This window comes from Chelonoidis abingdonii, chromosome 6, assembly GCF_003597395.2.
Source record: "Chelonoidis abingdonii isolate Lonesome George chromosome 6, CheloAbing_2.0, whole genome shotgun sequence".
NCBI classification, from domain to species: Eukaryota; Metazoa; Chordata; order Testudines; family Testudinidae; genus Chelonoidis; species Chelonoidis abingdonii.
In genome coordinates, this window is record NC_133774.1 from 24120720 (window position 1) to 24137744 (window position 17025).

Below are 17025 nucleotides of genomic sequence, written 5' to 3' on the forward strand. Positions count from 1 at the left end.
TGGGCCCCTTGAGAGTTAGAAGGGCCGTTCAGGCACAAGCTGAAGCCATCTTTTTGTCAGGGTTCCTCTGCTCTGAAAATCAGCGATTCAGTTCTCTAAAGTCGTGCGCAGCAAGGGGTAAGCAGGGGCTTCTAGAATTACGTGGAGATAGTAACTACATTAACATATCATTCTTTGGGAATAAGTCCCAGTTGTCCATAAGTTAAAGTGCCAATCTCTGGCATCCGATACCTTGCCAGTGCATCCCATTAGTAAGTATGGACTATGAAAAGAGTGGCAAAGAACCCCACTCAACTGATCTTTCACTTAAGCTGACAAAGGACATGAGCAGCTTTGGACATTGAAAGGATAATCATCTGACCAGAAGAGGTTGATAGATTCATAACCTAGGACTGGAAGACCCTCGGAGAGGTCATCGAGTCCAGTCCCCTGCCCTCATGACAGGACCAAATACTGTCTAGACCCACCCCCTGATAAGACATTATGCTAACCTACTCGTAAATATCTCCATAAATCTCCAGAGATAGAGATTCCACAACCTCCCTAGGCAATTTATTCCTGTTTAACTATCCTGACAGTTAGAACTTTTTCCTAATGTCCAACCTAAATCTCCCTTGCTGCAGTTTAAGCCTATTGCTTCTTGTCTATCATTAGAGGCTAAGGTGAACAATTTTTCTCCCTCCTCTGATGACACCCTTTTAGATACCTGAAAACTGCTATCATGTCCCCTCTCAGTCTTCTCTTTTCCAAACAAATGAACCAGTTCTTTCAGCCTTCCTTCATAGGTCATGTTCTCAGGACCTTTAATCATTCTTGTTGCTCTTCTCTGGATCCTCTCCAATTTCTCCACATCTTCTGGTCAGGTCTGTTAGTGGGGCAGCAATTTGGCTGTAGTGTGGTACAAATCGCCTGCAATATCCAGCCAAGCCTAAGAAGGATTGGACCTGTTTCTTTGACTTTGGGACAGGTCAATTTTGGATAGCATCCACCTTAGCCTGTAGGGGATTTATCGTTCCTTGACCCACCTGGTGTCCCAAGGTAAGTCACTCTGTTTTGGCCTATTTGACACTTTTTAGCCTAACATTTAGTCCTGCCTGCCTGATGCACTCAAAGACTTTCTCCAGGTGCTCCAAGTGTTCTGCCCATGAATCAGAAAAAAATGGCCACATCATCAAGGTAGGCAACCGCAGATTCTCCCAATCCTGCTAGGAGACCATCTACAAGTCTTGGAAGGTGGCGGGTGCATTTTGCAGCCCGAAAGGAAGCACATTAAATTCGTACACCCCTGCATGGGTGCTGAAGGCTGACCTTTCTTTGCGCGGTTCATCTAGCAGTAACTTGCCAGTACCCTTGGTTAAGTCTAATGTAGAGATGAACTGGGCACGTCCCAATTTCTCCAATAGCATTGGTGCGTGGCATGGATAGTTGCCAGGACGAGTTACAGCATTTAGCTTACAGTAGTCCACGCAAAAGCGTATTTCCCCATCTGGTTTGTGTACCAGTAACTACTGGAGATGCCACTGCACTGTTAAGAGGGGTGGATTATACCATCTATAGCATGTTTGGATCTCCCATTCTATAGCAGCTTGGGCATGAGGAGACACCAGTAGCGGTTCCTTCCTTTTGAAACATCTTGTTCCCCCATTGGTTCCTCTGGTCAGGTGTCAGCTAGGCTAGGTGAATTTCTTAACCCTTTACAAGTAAAAGAAGCATTAAACCTTAACTATCTGTTTATGACTAGCGTGCTACAGACAGGCTGTTGGGGTCAGAGCATTGAACCAGGGATTAAACACAGACATTCAGCGCATGCCTATATGCGTCTGGAAGCGTCCAGTCAAGAGCTACAGCAGCAGAGGATGTTGAAGCACACATCAGGGAGTGACAACCCCCCACTGATCTGGATTGCACCCTAGAATGTGACATTGCTTCACAAAGCTCCACCAAAACCCTCCTCCCCCCACCAGTTGACTTGCCAATGCCAAAGTGGTGAGCTACACAGATGCAGGAGCCAGGAATAGCCAGCTTCCCACTGGCTATTGGGACCTGCTTCATGACCAGCCCATGTCCTTGTACTAGAGGGCCAGGGCAAGCTGATCAATAACTTCTAGAAACATCTGCTGCTTCATGTGAAAATTCTGACACCCCTGCGTGTCCACACGAAGATGAGATCCCACCACTTTGTGCTTATGGCTTGTTCCAGAAGCACTGATCTATATCTAGGGATGGGCACTCATGACAAGGCATGAGCAGCATCAGATGTGGGTGTGGCTGCCATGTCAGTACCGTCCTCCAAAAGGTGCCTTTTGCAAGTTCTAGCCTGATACTGAAATGTCCACCAGCATGACACAGATGCTCTACTTGATTCCTAAAACAGAAGTGAAAGTATGAGCTGGAGAAGTTCTGCTTGCGGACTGAGATCCATGTTGACAACTTCAGCTGCTGGGAGTGTTTGGACCCCAAAAAGTGGCTGGGCTTTAACCACTTCTCATTAAGTCCTGGGGCTAGTTAAGTCCCCCCCCCAGTACCCTATGAATCAAGTCCTAGAGTGACTAAAGAGGGCAACAGCATTAGGAACTCAGGGAAACACCCCCACACAGGAGATCTGACTCAGGTCTGTGTAGTGCAGCATGGACATGTCAGCATAGTTGCAAGGCCTGGCTTTGAAATGCAGTATGGATGTGCAAGCGTAGGCTTGAAAAAACAGGCTACAGGCATAGGTGCCACAGACCCAGGTTTACTATGCAGTGTAGACATAGCCAGAGAAGGGCTAGTTGGAGCCAACACTAGCTGAGGTCAGAAGCAGGTGCCTAGAAGGCTGATAAGACCGCACCACATCAAAGGAAAAAAACAGGCAATATTTACTGTATACAACCAAAGGAATCAAGGCTGGATATGAGTCTGGAAAACTGGGCTGGGAAGAGAGCTGGTTAAAATACTCATACCTATAGTTCAGATTGCTAAGACAAATTCAAGGGAAGCATATCACACATTTGGGGGAAATTCTTAACATTAATCTATGGAAATCACAGGCCAAAATTAACGTAGATCTTAAACACGCACCAAAGCCAGGTCACCAGCTAATGGAAATCACTCTAACTGCTTTGAAATTGATTTACATCAACTGAGGATCTGGCCCCAATTCACAAACACACACACATACACACTTATGTAGCAAAATTCTCAGTGGCCAACGCTCACCAAATTTTAATACTTCTGCACAAATATGGAAACTAGAGCAGGAACATTTAAAAAGTTGATTCCAGCTGTAGTTATTACTGGATACAATGGTATTCTCCATTTTAAGTATAGGAAACACTCTCTGAACCCTGTAACACACTTCTGAAACTGGAGTGAGCTTTTTGAATGCACCCACTGTATTTTTTCTATAGGATCAAGTTTGATTTTTTTTATAACATTAACAATTCTTGTTTTCTTATATAATGACTATTTACACAATCTGATATAAGAGTTGTTTGATCTGTTTGTCAAGTACACATTTGTTTCTAATGTTTGGGATACAGTAGGGATACATGCAATTATTTTGCCTAGTAAGAGATTACAATTTAGAGATGCTTACACAGAGGTGGTCTTGAATTGTAAAAGATTTTTGTTTGTGGAGCTTGTACATGCTTGTGTGGAAGGTCAAACTTTTTACAAGTTTTGGATGATTAAGTTCAAGTATTAAAATTTGTATAACACGCAATTCTGAGAAAAAGATACAAGTTGGTTCATTTAGGACAGGTCTACACTTACGGGAGCACATGGAGTACACATTCTGCATGCTCAGGTATACATAGTGTAGAGTGAGACCTTTCCTAGGTGCGTAGAGTGCCTAACACACCTGAATCATAGGATATATACACCTTACATCCTCTCTGTACACCCAAGCAGTGCCTCCCATGTCATCTATACTACTATTTTAGTATTTAGCAGTATAGTGTCCTGCTGCCTCCTTGCTGCTAGAACCTTTCCCTGCTGCAGTGAAAGACTAGCAGGAAGAGGCTCCAGCAGCTCCCCAAAGACTTTCTCTGCTGCCTCTCCATTGCCAGAGCCTTTCACTGCTGTGTATAGCTACACACTGCAGAGAGCATGGTAAGTCTGTCTTTCATGGGAGGGTGTAGCTACACATACCCTACACATTGCTGCAAGCATAGGCAAGGGTGCAGACATCGTAATTAGAGTATTTTGTTACAGAGGCAGCATTAAGGGTGCTTGAATTCAGCGCAAAATTTAGAAATGTTTAATGGAGTAAGTGCACAAACTGTGTTAAAGTTGAATTGTTTAGGTAACCATAGCGTGTGATTTCCAGAGTTTAACGTTTAGGGGTTTTTGGGGGTGGGGTGCGGAGGGGGGGGGATATAAATGTGTTCAATAGAATATAGTCTCATGTGCTTAAATGAAATTTACATTTTTTGTTCTGAATTACACTAATTCTATTCAGAGATATGCAATCCAATTATTTCATTGTTTCAGTTAAATTCCTAATGCATAAGTGTCCACATCACATTACTGTAAACCACAACTGGCACCTTGGATATCAGTGATGAAACAGATCACAGACTGAACGTTAAGTCTTGAGACTTGCTCAGGTATGACTGCCATAATCTTTGAAAATACCCTTGGGGCCAAGGATAGGCTGAAATTGAGTACCTGCTGCTGCTGGTAGTGGTTCATGATTGAATACGAATCGAAGAAACGTTTTATGAGAAGGGTGAACTGCCACATGAAAATATGAGACGAAGGACGAGAGTTGCAAAGCAATCGCTGGAGTCTAGAGAGGGAATTATGGCTGCAAGGGTCACCATCTTGAACTTTTGTTGTTTCACATATTTGTTCAGATGTCTGAGGACTAGTGTTGGCCTCCACCCTTTCTGGGAACCAGAAAGTACTTGGGAGTAAAATCCCTTTATCCTGTGCTGCACCTAAATGTAGAATAGAGTAAAATCTCATACCAGAAATTGATCATGATATAGACCCCTGAAAGTGTAAAAAAGAGTTACTAACCTTTAACTGTTGCTCTTCGAGACGTGTTGCTCATGTCCATTCCACATTAAGTGTGCCTATGGTGTGTGCACTATTGCCTGAGATTTCCCCCTCGTAAGTGTGCACACTATTGCCTGAGATTTCCCCCTCATTAGTATCAGTTGTGCCAGCTCTCGTGTCTCTGGTGCCATGCGCTTATGCGCCCATACAAGGGGCACTACTTGCTTCCCACACTCAGTTCCTTCTTGGCATCTAACTCCCAACAGAGGGATAGAAGGTGGCTTGTGAAATGAACATAAGCAACGCTTCTCAAAGAACAAGTTACAGAAATATTAGTAACCGTTTTTCCCTTCAAGTGCTTGATCATGGCCATTCCACAATAGGTGACTCACAAGCAGTACCCAAGGAGATGAGTTGGGAGTTCATGGACAGGTGGTCTGCAACACAGTTCTCCCGAACCTGACATCATCTCAAGTCTGTTGGGTGATGGCATAGCGAGAGAGGTATGTACTTATGACCAGGTTGCAGCCCTGCAGATTGGAGTGGGACCTGGGCAAGAAACGCTGCCGAAGAAGCCTGGGGTCTTGTGGAATGAGTGGTCAAGCTGGCCGGAGGTGGAATGTTCACCTCTTCGTAGGATGCCCAAATGCAGGTGGTTATCCAGGATGAGATTCTCTAGCCTGAAACCAGGAGGCCTTTCATCCTCACTGTTATTGCCATAAAGAGGTGCATCGATCTACGCAACAATTAAGTTTTCTGATGTAGAAGGTGAGGGCGTACTTAACATCCAACCAGTGAAGCCGCTGCTCTTCCAAATTCTTGTTTGGCTTCGGAAAGAAAACTGTCAGGAAGATGGCTTGGCTGGCATGGAACAGCAAGACCACCTTTGACAGGAAGGCCAGATGGGGGTGTGGCTGAGCCTTGCCAAACACATTGTATGGTGGTTCTGACATATAAGGGCCAGGAGAGAAACAACACATGGCACAATGCTAGCAGCTCAAAGGGAGGGCCCGTGAGTTTCAATAGGACAAGGTTTAAATCCCACAGGGGAATTGGTTTGCGGAACCTGAGGGTAAAGCCTCCCTAACCCTTTAAGAAAGCGGATGTCAGGTCATGAGAGAAAAACTAACTTACCGCCCACAGGTGGGTGGAAGGTCGAAATTGCTGGTAGGTGCACCATGATAGAAGCAATGAACAAGCCTTGCTGTTTTAAGTGGAACAGGTAATCCAGAACAGATTGAAGGGAAGACTGACTCGGAGAGACCGTATCAAGAAATGCTTCCACTTTGCAAGATAAGTAGCCCTTGTAGATGGCTTCCTACTTCCCAGCAAAATCTGGTGGACTTGTTCCCAAATAGGTTTGCTCCTCCGGTTCAGCCATGGAGTTTCCATGCAGTTAGGTAAAAGACGAGGTTCAGGTGGAGAAAATGACTGTGGTCCTGTGAGGTCAGGACCAGGCAGAGTGGGAATGGTGGTGGGAGTGCTACTGATAGGTCTAGCAGGGTGCCAAATCAGTGCTGGTGTAGCCGCGCTGAGGCTATACCTCTCACATTGTCCCGCTAGATTTTCAGAAGGACCTTGTAAACCAGAGGTACTGAAGGAAATGCACAGAATAGGAGCTTTGTCCATAAAAGCAGGCAAGTGAAAGGGGGCCTGGGCTGTACCTGTGCAGCGAGCAAAACTGATGCCCTTTCCTGTTATGACTGGTGGCAAAAAGGGAACCTTCCCCCAGAAATCTTTGGAATATGAAATTGGTGAGATCTGGGTGAAAGGACCATTTATGGTCAGAGGAGAAAGATCTGCTGAGGTTATCTGCCAGAGTGTTCTGGGTTGCTGGAAGATGGAAAGCCTTGAGGTGGATAGAGTTCTTCATGCAGAAATCTCAGACGGATGGCCTCCTGACGCAGGATGGAGAAGTGTGCTCCTCCCTGATTTTTGATGCAACACATGGCCGTGGTGTTGTCCATCAATACTCACACTACAGTGTGTGTAATCTGGGGGAGAAACACTTGACAAACTAAGTGGACCACTTTTGAGCTCCCCGATGTTTATGTGGAGGGAGAGGTCTTCCAGGGACTGCAGATCCTGTGTTCTGAAGTAATCAAGGTGGGTTCCCCAGCCTAAGTCTGAAGCGTCCGACACCAGGAACACTGACTACTTGGGAGGAACAAAGGGAATGCCTGCCATTGCTGATAGGAAGGTCCTTCCAACTATCAAGGGTTGCAAGGATTGGGGCTGGAACCATAAGCACTGAATTCAAGTGGTGTCCGTTCAGTGAGCACACTGAAGCTAACCACATCTGTAGGGGCCTGAGCTGCAGTCTTGCATGAGGTACCACATAAATGCATGGGGTCATGTATCTCAGGGGATTAAGGCAAACCCAGGCTGTTGTGACTGAGTGGGCCATGACCCTGGATATCAGGTCCAATGTTGTCTGGAATCAAGCCTCTGGAAAGCAGATTCTGACGTGGGTCAAGTCTAGTACCTCAGTGATTAACTATTCTCTGTACAGGAATGAGAGTCTACTTTTGTTTATCAACAGGCCCAGAGCTCTGAAGGTAGTTTGGACCAGGGTGATGCTGTTTCTTTACTTGAGTGTCTGAGTGGCCCTTGATCAGCCAGTTGTCGAGGTATGGGTAGACTTGGACTCCTCGCCTTCTGGAGGAAGACCACTACCACTGCCATGCATTTTGTAAAGAGCCAGGGGGCTGCAGATAGGCCAAAATGGGAGGACAGTGACTTAGTAATGGGTCTGGTTTACTATAAACCTAAAGAATCTTCTGTGGCCTTGAAAGACTGAAATGTGAAAATAAGCATCCTTCAAGTCAAAAGTGCCGTACCAATTCTGTGGATCCAGGGAGGGAATGATGGAGGCCAGGAAAAGTGTGAAACTTATTTCTTGAGATAACTGTTGAGGCGGTGCAGGTCCATGATGGGGCAAAGACCCCTCCCCGCCCCCTTGGCCTTTGAGATTAGGAAATAGAGGGACTAAAACCCCTTCTCTCTCAAGCTTTGAGGCACCTCTTCCACAGCCCCCACCCATAGGAGAGTTTGCACCTCCTGACTTAGGAGTTGCTCATGAGAACAGTCTCTGAAGATGGATGTGAATAAGGGGTACATGGGAGGGGGAGGGATGAAAACTGAAGGCCAAAACCTCCACTGTATTTAGTACCCAGCAGTCCAACGTAATGAGAAACCATGATGAACTGAAGTGGGAAAGTTGGTCCAAAAACTAATGGGGATGTGTATCTCAGGATCTGGAACAGGAACCGGTATAGTGCCCTTGGGTGCACCTTCAAAAGGCCTGCTTGGGTCCTCCGGAGTACCTGTGCGACCCCAGCAGGAAAACTGAGTCTTGAAATTTCAACAGGGAGCCCCACAAGTTTTAAATTTATCTCCCCAGAAAGGATTGCTGGTTTGAGATATGCAGCTGTAGTCCACCCGTTGAATAATTTTTTCTCCCAAACAGATCCAGTTTCTTTGCATTGTTTTGTTTGGTCCGATCTATCCCTCTCATGGGCTGCCACTAGAACTAGGGACCCAGGAGGGTGCAAGTACATGTACTTGCACCCTTTGGCTGGTACACAGTATTTTTCAGCCCTCTTCCAAGTGGGAAGGAGAGAAGATGGAGTCTGCCACAGGGCACTGACTGGACCCATTATAGCTTCGTTAATGGGTAGAGCCCACCATAGATGGAACTGCTGCAGCCAGAATGACCGTGAAGCTGTGGGATGATTCCTGGAGCTCCTCAACCTCTAGACCCAGATTAATCACAATCCTGTTTAGAAGCTCCTGATGGGCTCTAAGGTCATCTTCCAGCACCAAGTCACTTGGTCCCGAGACAGCACCATATGGGAAGAGGAAGAGGCCTGTACTGGAGGATGAGCCTTTTCCTCTTCTTCAGTCTCAATTCTTACCATGGGGCCGAAGGCCTGTGTATCGGTACTGGGTTTGGTATCTGAATCAGGTTCCGGTGCCGAGCAAAGTGGTGTGGGGGCCCATCTCTTGGAAGTAACCAAATATGATTGGTGAGATGACAGACCCAGTACCTGAGGAACCCCTCATGGGTTCCAGATCAGCCACTGCATAGGCCACTGACCACTGGGCCAGGTACTGGCAGAGGGAACCTGCACAGGGGTCTGGTGGTATGTAGGATGGATACTAATGGTGGCCCTTGGGATGAGTGTAGGGCTCCACCTCAGACTCTGACAAAGAGTCCTCCCATGATGACCACATGGGAGCGGTAACTCCTCACTTCCGCCATTTGATGCCAAGAGTATGAGGACTGGTGCCACAGATGACCTTGTAGAAGAAAGTAGGGTTGGCTTGCCCATGGAAGATACCGAGGGACCCAGTGCCAGGAAGGAGCTCAGAGCACCATGCTCTCTCCTGCTCAGGCACACTGGAGCCAGCAGTTGCCCAATCAGAGTCGGTGGTACTGGGAGTGGTAAGTCCCTGGATACTGCAAAGGCCTCCAGGATAGAACGCATCATGATTCCGCTGGCGCAGCAGTGACATCCTGACATTGGCAGAGGGTCCCGCAAAGGACTCAACTACTCTCTGGGTGAAGTCAATGGTGCTGCCAAGGGACCGGGGGGGGGGGGGTGGGGACCTGGGAGTGGCCCTGTGAAGGTTGCACTCCCCTGCCTTCCCCTTGATTACCTCTCTTTGGCACTGTAGAGTGCAAAGTGTTGCTTTTTATATATTTCTTCTGGCACCAAAGACAGAGAATAGTGCAGGGAAACGCACAGGGCCCTGGGAGCTTTGCACTGATGTGGAAGTATTTGGTGCTGAATCCAAGTGGCTTGGATCCGATGTTGGTCTAAGAGCGGCTTCCGTTAGGATAGCCCTCTGTCTAGCCTCCCCCTCTTTCTTCATACAAGGCTTAAAGTCCCAACAAATCTGACAGCACCCTCTGACGTGACTCTGCCCCAGACACTTCAGACAACTCGGGTGTGGGTCGCTCCAAAGGCACAAGGTTTGAAGCCTAGGGAATGCCTGGCCCCCTCTATAATGAAGTAGGGGACTATCTACCTACACTAATACTATTAACAATATTTATACTACAGCTATACTTAGACTAAAACTAAGATTCAGAGAAGAAAACCACTGAAAAATACCTTGCCAAAGCAAGGGGAGATGTTCCAGCAATTGTCATGGGTGGTAAGAAGGAATTGAGAGGGTGCGGAGGTGGCTGTGCCCCTTATACTGGCACATAAGCATGCAGAACCAGAGGGTGCTAGAGGCGACCCTACATACCACTGAGGGAAAAATCTCCCGCAGCAATGCGCACACATCTAATGTGGAATGGACATGAGCAAGAACTCTAAGAACCACCAGATGTTATGGCTTCCAAGTATTTGGCCAATGTTATGCTCTCCCATGCAGCTTGAAATTCGGACAGATGATATCCAAAAGAGGAATGGCAGGTAGGACAGTCTAGAAGTAAGTCCCGGTCGACTGGATAGTTGAGACTCTGACCAAGCCATCAACACTGGTGCTTGGAAGACACTGATGACTGAGAAAAAGTAGCTGTGACAGAAGCTGGCAGCTTCTTTGTTGGTCAGTGGCTTGGGTGGCCTACAGAAATTAGAAAATGGGCTGGACAAAACCTCTGTGCAGTCTAAGACCTGCTAAATCATCTTATGTTCAGAGGTATATAGATCCTGAGGTATTTGATCATGGTCCTCAAGTCTTTAGAGAATGTGAAGTGAGACACTGGTAGACTGAGCGAACAGTTTGTTGTCGTCAAAAGGAAGGTCTTCAACAGTACTTTGTAACTCCCTAGGGAAATCAGAAAGCTGCAGCCAAGATGCTTGTGGCATTACAATTATGGTGGATGTGGATTGTGCTGCAGTACCGACAGCATTTAAGGTCTGTAACATTGTTTTTGCCAAAAGCTGACCTTCCTGTAAGACAGCCTTGAATTGCTCCCATGCTTCTCTGAAGGTGTTCATTATAAGAATTAAGTTTCTTGCAGTTTAAATAATATTTCGACATAAGTACCTGGTGATTCTTCATTCAAAACTGTAGTGGGGCTGAGTAGAACTTATGATCAAAAGAGGTCAAGTTTCTTGCGGTCTTTGGAGTAAGGGATAGACTTAAAATTGTGTTGTCTACCACATTCATTGACAACTTCTACTACCAAAGAGTTCAGTATAGGGTAAGAAAATAAGAACTTGGAATCCCTGCTGGGACCTAGTACTTTTTATCTGCATGCTTGTAAGTTGGAGTCTGTCAGATGGTTTATAGCAGGCTCCAGCAAAGCTTCATTGATGGGGATGGCTACCTGTATAGAGGCCCAGGTGTGTAAAATGTCCAGGAGCTTATGATAGGAATCCTGGACTTCCTGTAATGGAATTTGAAGCACATAGGCAATACGTTTCATCAGCTCTTGAAACATCCTAAGTTGATCTGCCATGGAAGGAGGTTAACGCATGACAGCTTCATCTGATGATGATGAAATATTAGCGTCACCTGTCAGCCCTTGCCTCCTGCACCTCAAGTCTCCTTCTCTTGTTAGAAGAATGCCTCTATCTATGCTCCAAATGGGTCGATGCCGACCTAAATTGTTATCAGTAAATGGGCCAAAGATCCCAACAAGGCCACTAGGGCATAGTAGGAGCAGCCTCTGCTGATCACACCAAGGGGGTGGAAGCTGAGGTCTGGTATCCTCCACAGTATCAGTACATGTAGGTTAATTATGCCTTCTAGAATACACAGAATAGCCCTACACTAAAATTTGTGAGTCAGAGGGGCTCTCCTCAACATATTCCAGGGGACGTGATAACTATTTGCCCAGTATGGTTGAAGTCAGTAAGACTACCTCAGTGGCAAATGTGGAGCTGGTGACCTAGCAGACTGCAGTACTACATGATGAGTGGTACCAGTAAGTAACAGATTTTGGCTCAGTGGAGACCAGGAGGTCTTTAGAGTATCTAAACTCCTGCAATACCTATGGTATATTGGTGGAATTTTGATGATTTCCTTTGGAGGCCAGTTTCGGTACTGATGGTACAGACAACCCTGATATGAGAAAGATCAGGGTCAAATGCCACTGGTACCGCTGCAATACAGCATGATGGTATAGGTACCGAAAGGATAACTGAGTCTGACGACACAGCTATTAGCCTAGGTTTGGTTATCTATAGTTGAAGAGGTCCTCAGTACTGAATCCTGTTGCAAGGTATTGCTCTTAGAATATGCTTTAGAAACCTTCATGGTAGCAAAGCCATTCAAAGCCTCAGGGACCCTTTGAAACCTGAGGTCTCCAGGACCTTCTTGGAGATGGAGATCAACATTTCATAGTGAACAGGTGCTCCTACTCTTTTTATTGGTGGTCAAAGGCTTCGATAATACAGCTCTCTAACCTGAAGGTACTGTCACAGAAGCTCCCTCTCCCGAGGCTTTCGGTGAGACATTCCCAGAGGTTGAGGATGACACTTGCATACCTGAATCTCCAGAGATGCTCATTGAGAGTGTTGTCTTGAGATAGATGAAGCACTAGTGGTACTGGAAGCTCTGTGTACAGGGAGGTCCTTGGTACATGGGTCAGAAGCTGATCTTAATGCTTGCTCCACCATTAAAAGTCTAAATTTGACCTTTCTGGTCTTTTGAGATCTGGCCTTGAAAGATGAGCAAATCTTGGACTTACTAGGGCTGTGATTATCTCCCAAACAAAGGAGCACCAAGGATGCCCATCACTTATTGAGACTGGCTCCAGCCAGAAACATACCTCTTAAAACCCAGGGATGCTGAAATACATCAGAATAATCAATGGTGGAAGGGTGCATGCACCCCTGAAATGGAGCACCTATAGGGACACTACTCAAAGAAGGTAAATATTGCTAAGTAGTTATGCAATATATTATCAGTATTATTCAGTTTAACAATGATTATTCCACTGAATAGTCAAATGCTGAGTTTATGTATTATTTGTGTGTTTGCAAACCAGTTTTAGGTGTTTTTTGTAAATGCATGCATATAAAAAAGGATTTAGTAGATTAAACAGTTCAATGCAAAAGCATTCTACAAGCTTGTTAAAAATAAAAACCTCAAATTGTCTGATCTTTTCCTTCTCTTAATTCTGCACAAGCCAGTAATTTTTGTCAAGTTAAAATAATCCATAGATAATGGATAGGAAAAACAAAACTGCAAATCCACTCTTTACTACAAAAATCATGGTCACAGTTTCATGTTTAATGGGGAATCACTTCAAGTATACAATATTTCAGACATCCAGAAACTGGTTAAGAGGTATAAGTCAGTGAAACAAAAATGCAGGAAATCCAAAACCTATCTTTGACCTTTTCATCCTAAAGAATAGGGTCACATGACTAAACTGACAGCATCTCATATTTGGGTAGGAAACTTTCATAGGGAGTTAAAATGGCCAAATGAACAGCAACTGAAATATAAGACATGAAGCAACTTCCAAAATAATAAACAGCAATGACTGATTGGACACCATGGCAGCAAAACTTCTTCATTTTTAAAGGTAGAGGATCTTGAGCAACTACATACAGATGAACTGAGTGCCAAGGCAGCACAAAGGAAGTTAGTGCAAGGGCAATCCTCTTTTGTTAAAAATAATTTGAGCACATGCTAGTTACTCTATTTCCCATATGAAACTATTTTTAAGGAATCTTTTTCTGTACTGGGAAAGCTTTCCATTATTTTGTTTGCTGACCACTAATATCTTTGTATTAATTTTTTTAAGTTGCAGTGTTTGATGCTCACAGAATACTGTATATTTAAACTTACACAAGATCCCACTCCTATATTAATATTGTATTTACATTCCACAGGCCCATTGTGTTAAAATGTTTTTGGAATTTCTCCAGTATATTTTGAAGGACAAGCAAAATAATCAATCACTTAAAAGGTCAAAGATAAGGAAGAGCTGATGAATTGTAACAAAAGGCTTTGAAGGAATTTTGAATCAAGAAAACCAGTGTTCTTTGCAATATCTGACATTTTTCTACAGTCATTTGTAAAATAGTTATAGGAATGTTATCATAGTCAATATTAAACTCATGTATTTTTTCAGGTCTTCAGCTAAGCACAGTGCACACCAAACAGAAAGAGCAGAACTTCAGTTTCCAGTGTATAATGAATGTTAAAGTCATTTAATAAACTTAAGCTTTTATTTGCGTATTTCACTGTTACGTATCCCACTGTAGTGCTGTGACAACAAATCACATCTGTGTACTGGAGCATACATCAACAGTATGATGTAATTTTACTTATACCATTGCTATAATATTTAGCTTTTTGAAGAAGACATAAGCATACACTATGGCCACACCAAATAATTTTCTGGGGTATCCTCTGATAACCTTCACTTTGTCAGCAATACTTTATCCACTTTAGTTTTAGTTTTCAAGTTACTGAAAAATCACAGAAAAATAGCTATACAGGAATAGCTACTAGGAGTTACCTCACAGGCACTGATATGGCAAACATCTATTTCAATGGTTAATGAAATGGCATTAGTATCACATTGACAAAGCTGTTTGAAAACAACTGCCAACTTTGTCCCAATGGGAAAATGCCCTCTTTTACTAGCATCTTAAGAAAAAAAATTCAGAGTTATTTATTTTGGCCCTGCTATGTCACAAAGTCAGTCATACAAAGACCTATGCATTAAACCTAAAATGATAGTTTTAAAAGCCCTTCTATTAAAACAAAAATGTCATGCATTTTTGATCAATTATGTAGCTGTTTTAAAACTGTTGCAAGACCATACTGTATATATTAGCTTTTATACTGCTAATGCACAACTAACAGCAAACTTGATTAGATTAACTCAAATCTGTCTTAATTACACCATTATATCACACTGAAGAGACAAAATGCCACAAGATTGGCAGAAACATTTAATTCTGAGCACTCAAACGGCAGGATAATTGTGTGTTGTAACCCTTCACATTTAGGAAAAAACCAAAATCCTGCAGTCTCACTTTACAAAAAAAAGTTCTGCTGTAAAACATTAAGTGGGAGGGAAACTATATACCATCTATAACACAGAGTAACTTATACAACTAGTGTCAAAGGCAAACAAAACTTCTAAATAAAATATCAAAATACTCATAGCTACTGAAGCACAAATGCTGCATTAAATACAGTCAGGATTTAAGACAATGCACTAGTGACTAGTTAATAAAAAGGACAAAAAAATAGGGAAGTTACTACAGTTAGTAACCTATGTCTAAATAAAAAACAGGCAAAAAAATAAGCTAATATTTTTTTTAAATCAGAGCACAATTTCCATTTGTGGTATCTTTACATCCATAATTTGTCTGATACTGCACATCCATTAAAGTTTAGAACTTCACAGAAGAAGTAAGTTCTCTTTCTGCAAAAAACTGATCTTCCATCTGTTTTTTGGATGTTTTAAAACAGACATTATTATGAATAAAAAAGTCAGGCAACAAATGGACTCCTATTATCACTTCCTGTCTTAACACTGATGTCAGACATTTTTAAAAGTTATCGTAATCCTTTTTGTCTTTTTTCCCCTCTGCTTCAAACCCATCGACCCCATCACTGTCTCTTCTCCTTTTACGATTGTTATGAATGTTGAAACGTTGGTTCATCTGTGGCAATGGATCCATTCCTAGAACTTTGTGTATTTGACGGAATGCAAGGAGTCTCAGTGCAAACTGGTAACAGAAGGGGGAGGGGGAAAAACAAAACAAAAATCTTTTATCAGAAACAAATGTTAAACCTAAATATACCAGTGGAGGCAGTTAACATTTTTCATAAATCACATTTAAAAAAATAAATGAAAGTTTATGCAAATTTATCTACAGTAATCCTTTTCAACCCAATATAGTTTTAAGTTTAAACAGATACAGTCATTTAGACTGACAAGAGACAGACAAGCGTGAACATCCTCACAAGTACAAAAGGCTGAAACTGCAGTAATCCTTTTCCAAATCTTGGCAGTAGCAACAGCTAATCTTAAATCCACATCTTAGTTTATGACAAAGTACCCTTTGTGCCATAAAGCTGACTTAAAACTGCACCAAACATACAGTTGGAATACTTCCCTGACAAGGCAATCCTTGTCAGGCATAAAGCCATCATAAAGGCTATTCTTATTTAGGAGCTACTTTGATCCACAGTGCAAGTGCCCTCAGGATTAGGGAGCAGCAAGGCATGTTTATTGCCTGTTTCTAATAGGTGCACTGAGCAATATGTGAGAACACTTGAGTACTCAGCCCTTAAACTGAGCATATATCTGTGCATTTACTCAAACTTTTGTTACATTACTCAATCCCCCCCCCCCCAAGTTTTACTATTGAAGGAGAAAGATCTTCAATATTTCAGTATACCACCACCACCGCACTTGGCTATGTTCATTACCTGTGCACTCGAAGTAATATCCTCTCGTTGCTGGTCTGTCATTAAAGCAAGTGTATCATAAGGATCTTTTTCACAAGGATCCAAAAGGCCAGGACCACCTATAACAATACGGCTAGTTACCATTACTAGAGTCCACATATACTGATTATATATAGTAACTGTAATATACATTTTAGCTGAGCTTATAAATGCCCTTGGCAAAATCTAAAATTTGTATCAAACAAGTGCAACCTGCCTTTAAGGATTATTCCTGAAGATATACACTCAAACACTCTCCTCAATGCATCACCAGGGCTTTGTGGTCCAGAAGCACTGCTGATCGCTTTCTCTACTAGTAACTCCATGGCCTAAAATCAAGAATAGAAAGAGAGAGACTATTCTACTAGGCTGCTTTAAAAAAAGAAACTGTTACAATTCAACTCAGACCTTATGGTTTACACAGCTTAAGATATTACACAAAGAATATTGTGTCCAGTTGAAATGTAAGGAAAAGTTAAACTACCAGATTTTTAGACAGCTGAATATTGATACAACATCAGCCTAAGAGTAATAACCCTATATTTAGGTTGTCTAACACTTCCCATTAAAAGATTCTTATGACCTTTTTTGAGATGCTCTAACACCTCCATTGTTTGCAGCTGGCCTTTGAAATTCAGCAGGGAGAACATCCTA

General features: G+C 43.3%; 1 protein-coding gene and 1 long non-coding RNA gene across 3 annotated transcripts in view; both read right to left on the bottom strand.

Annotated features, from left to right (window-relative positions):
* The window catches only part of LOC142046966 (uncharacterized), an 8171-nt gene extending 2760 nt beyond the window's left edge, over positions 1-5411 (bottom strand). Inside the window, exons 1-2 of the long non-coding RNA XR_012656073.1 lie at positions 5118-5411; positions 5005-5081 (exon numbers count right to left, since the gene is read on the bottom strand). This is a non-coding gene — a long non-coding RNA (uncharacterized LOC142046966). The remainder of the gene's footprint in view (positions 1-5004; positions 5082-5117) is intronic.
* Positions 5412-13161: 7750 nt separating this feature from the next.
* The window catches only part of ZFR (zinc finger RNA binding protein), a 49606-nt gene continuing 45742 nt past the window's right edge, over positions 13162-17025 (bottom strand). For both annotated transcript variants that reach the window (XM_032771258.2, XM_032771257.2), the window contains exons 18-20: positions 16589-16700; positions 16354-16451; positions 13162-15647 (exon numbers count right to left, since the gene is read on the bottom strand). In XM_032771258.2, coding sequence (XP_032627149.1) covers positions 15468-15647; positions 16354-16451; positions 16589-16700 — 390 coding nt within the window. In that variant the 3' untranslated portion in view covers positions 13162-15467. The remainder of the gene's footprint in view (positions 15648-16353; positions 16452-16588; positions 16701-17025) is intronic.